General features: G+C 40.9%; 1 protein-coding gene across 1 annotated transcript; it reads right to left on the bottom strand.

The window, feature by feature from the left end:
• Nucleotides 1-941: 941 nt before the first annotated feature.
• On the bottom strand, nt 942-1,663 carry LOC147604144 (uncharacterized). Its single transcript, XM_086795635.1, has 2 exons — nt 1,370-1,663; nt 942-1,287 (listed from the first exon to the last, which is right to left on the bottom strand). The coding sequence occupies exons 1-2, from the start codon at nt 1,468-1,470 to the stop codon at nt 993-995; spliced, it is 396 nt and encodes a 131-aa protein (XP_086651761.1). The 5' UTR covers nt 1,471-1,663; the 3' UTR covers nt 942-992.
• Between the last annotated feature and the right edge of the window lie 1,788 nt (nt 1,664-3,451).

The following is a 3,451-nucleotide window of genomic DNA, read 5'->3' as shown; positions in this document are numbered from 1 at the left end:
TTTGGTGGTGCAAGCCTATCTCTCCCAAGCTTTAGGGGTGGTTTGGTGTAGCAAACCTACACTTGGGAGATGATTCCACCTTTTTCATTCCTTTATGTGGTCTATGCTTATGCTTTGCATGAGTGATGTGGATATGGATCATCATAGGATGTTATCATGGGAATGTCACATAAAGGCGAGCAAGTGAAATTGTTAGTGTGAGATTTACACTATGGTCAAGGAAAAGGAAAGGGACACATTCAAGGTGATGAATTAACGCTTGCAATAATCTAATTGAAATGAAACACCAACATCAACAAATAGATAAATAATAACATTTAATGATTCTTGAAGCAAAATTTTCCTAGTGAGTACATGTAAGCTTGGTGTGTAAATGTTTTAGGTGTTATATGCTTGCCATAACAGTAAATTTTTAGTTATGCAGTCGAGTTTGCCCTTTTAGCAACACCTTCCCACAAGGCATAGCCAAATCAGCCATTTGCATTAAATGCAACTTGGCCAGCTAATTCCTAACAGTGCTACTTTTGGCATAGTTGAAAAATTGTGAATATAATTTGGCCACCATGATGGCATGAGAAAGTGAAAAGTAAACTCACATTAATGCTTGAGGCAAAATTAATTTCTCCATGGGAAAAGTCTTAAGAGGGTTGCTGATGGTTTAACTTGTTTTTAGGGGGAACTCGACAAGCTGACAGGTTCCAGCTTGGATAAGTTGCACAACTATTCTCTTCCTACTGTAGAACAATTAAAAGAGGCTTCTCTCTCTCTTTCTTTCTCTCTCTCTATATATATATTCTATAGGACGCAATTAAAAGTGGCCCTCTCTCTCTCTCACTTTTTGGTCTCATAGATCCATTGGGTCTTTTAAAGACGTTTAATATAATTTTTTCTTTGTTTCTCTCTCTCTCTCACAAAAAAAAACACACACACAAGTGGTAAAGGTGTGCTCTTTAGTGGAAGTTTTTACAAAAAGAAATTACGCTTATAGCGTGTTAAGAAGCAAGCTCCTGCTGAGAATGATGATGATGATCGGCGAAATGCAGATGGACGTCTTCTCGGAACCAGGGTTGCTTGTTATCCCAAGAACGATCAGAGGCGTTCAAGCGAAGCGGCTGCGTGTGGATCTTTTGGCCTTCGGGCACCCACACGCCTGTGGCAGGATCAGGAACCCACCAAGTAGTGACAGAGCTGGAAGCCTTGTTTTCAAGGTCTTGGATGGGATCCAGTGCCTTTGTGGCAACTGGGCGTTTGAGAAGAAGCAAATGGTAAGGGCAGCGTGATCTTGATCTGCAAAGCAAGGGCAAGCATTTACGATACTGTGACTCATATTGCTTCGTAGGTAAATCAATTGAGAAATTAGATCACTAACCTTTCGTTAGGTTTAAGCTCGGATTGCTTCAAGGCGGCTCTTGTGGTGGTGGTGGTGGTGCTAGCCAGCAAGTGGGCGGTTCTAGAGAAGAAGTGCGCCATGGTCAGCTAGGCTGTGCGCGCAGAGAGGAAAAGCTGCGTAGAGAAGCAAGGCAGGAGCTTGCAGACAACGTTATGAAAGGAGGAGAAGAAAACCCACAGACACGATATCCTCGTTGGTGGAGGGGGCGTCTCTTAAACTCGGGTTTTGCTCCATAGATTACAGTATACGTGATGATGACCAGAGTACAGGAGGCTGCGCGGGTGCTGTAAAAGCAAGTAACAAAACGCTGTCCTCCCCCGAATCCCCGTTGATACTTCAACGGGCTTCCGTGTTGGGGTTAGGTACGCTCTCAGGTACCCGGACTCACTTTGCAAACACTACTCCTCACTCAGTGTGCCCAACGTGCTCGCCTTTGATGTTGGGAACCACCCCATGCTTATCCAAACCTCTCTTGGACGTTGAAACGCTCACATCCATGGCTTCAATGGCTTTCCTGCATGTATAGTGTCCTTGCAAAATTATTCAAGGTAACCTCCCAGTAAAATTTCAAAATTATAACTTCTTTACAACAAAATTGTGCCTTAATAATGACCATGGGGAACAAGGTTGCTTGCTTTTTGAGGGGGCGTCATGCTCGTTTCTCGGCACTTTGTCCATAAAATACAGCCACTTATTTTGAGTGAACACCATCACATAATAAGGTAAATTGTCAATATGGAGACACATTGACACATTTAAATAGCCAATGCCAATTTTTAAGCATAGAATTTTAAAAAAAGCAAGAAGCTCTCAAGAGTACTTGTCACTCACTTGTCATCCTATATAAGCAAAGTAGGTTTAGACTGAACTAACTCCAAAACCTAAATCATACTTCAAAATTATTTATATTACATCTCTCTCTCTCTCTCTCTCTCTCTCTCTCTCACACACACACACACACACACACACACACACACACACACACACACACAAGAGCTAATACATAAGCTCTTATATATAGAACATAAGATCTATACATTATAGAGCCCAAGCTTACAAAAGAAAATCCCACTCTACAATAGGTACATGCCTTTTATGAAGGCATGACATGAGAGGGTCAACCATGTATGTATTAGTTCTATATTATGATTGGTGCAAGGACACACAAAGGTACATGGGATACCTTAAGTTGTATAGCACAAGTACCAATACAAGGAAGATGTAGTTAAGGAATAAGCTATGCATCAAATAATCACTTATTGAATATTAAAGGGTCGTAGATTCCTTCGTCTCTATTGGATGCAACAACACCTAGAGATGTGTAGGATACCTTGGTTAAGTTATATAGCATAAGTATCAAATTTAGGAAGATTTGGTTAATGTAAGAGCTTCATAATGTGAAAAGGAATATGCTATGTATCAGTGATTACTCATTGAAGATTAAAGGTCTTATAGCGCATCTTTATTGGAGCATCAGTTTAATGATAATGACTTGGTGTGGAATTCTTTCGAATGGACTTGGAGAAGACTATGATCAATTTTGGATAATTTATCTAAACTTGGAAAAAACTTCTAAACTTTTAGGACCTTGTGGCCCTTTTGATGAGTGAGGAGATTAATGTTAGGAATAAATCATCCTCTAATAATGTGCAAGAGCATGCCTTTTACATACACAAATGTAGAGGTAGAGGTAGATCTTCATCTAGTGGGGGCTGAGGTGTAGGCCGATATGTGGAAACAAGAATCATGGACAACGACAACATGATTCCAACCCACAAGAAGGTGGAAAAGGCTGAGGTGTAGGCTGACATGGGAGCAAGAATCATGGACAACAATAACATGATCCCAATTCACAAATAGGTGAAAAAAGCCACTCTAGAGGCATAGGGAGCTAGAGAGGCCAAGGCGGGGAGGGCAAAGAAATCAAAGTGGAAATACCATAAAAGAGTGCCCCTGTTGTGGCAAACGAATGTATATTGTAAAGGACTACTATAAAAAGTAGAATGGCATAAAAAGTGGGAAGTTGCAGCTAGGGAACTATGCATCGTCAAAGTAAGCAAG

The sequence above is a fragment of the Cibotium barometz genome, chromosome 62 (genome assembly GCF_041138505.1).
Source record: "Cibotium barometz isolate CiBa-2024 chromosome 62, ASM4113850v1, whole genome shotgun sequence".
NCBI lineage: Eukaryota > Viridiplantae > Streptophyta > Polypodiopsida > Cyatheales > Cibotiaceae > Cibotium > Cibotium barometz.
Note: the sequence above shows the minus strand (reverse complement) of the source record. Positions and strands in the feature narration are given on the sequence as shown.

What these genes read in the sequence shown, in the direction of transcription:
- LOC147604144 (XM_086795635.1), bottom strand. Translation starts at nt 1,470, where the DNA reads ATGGCGCACTTCTTCTCTAGAACCGCCCACTTGCTGGCTAGCACCACC. An exon ending in GAGCTTAAACCTAACGAAAG is followed by an intron (nt 1,288 to 1,369) that starts GTTAGTGATCTA and finishes CTTGCTTTGCAG; the next exon opens with ATCAAGATCACGCTGCCCTT.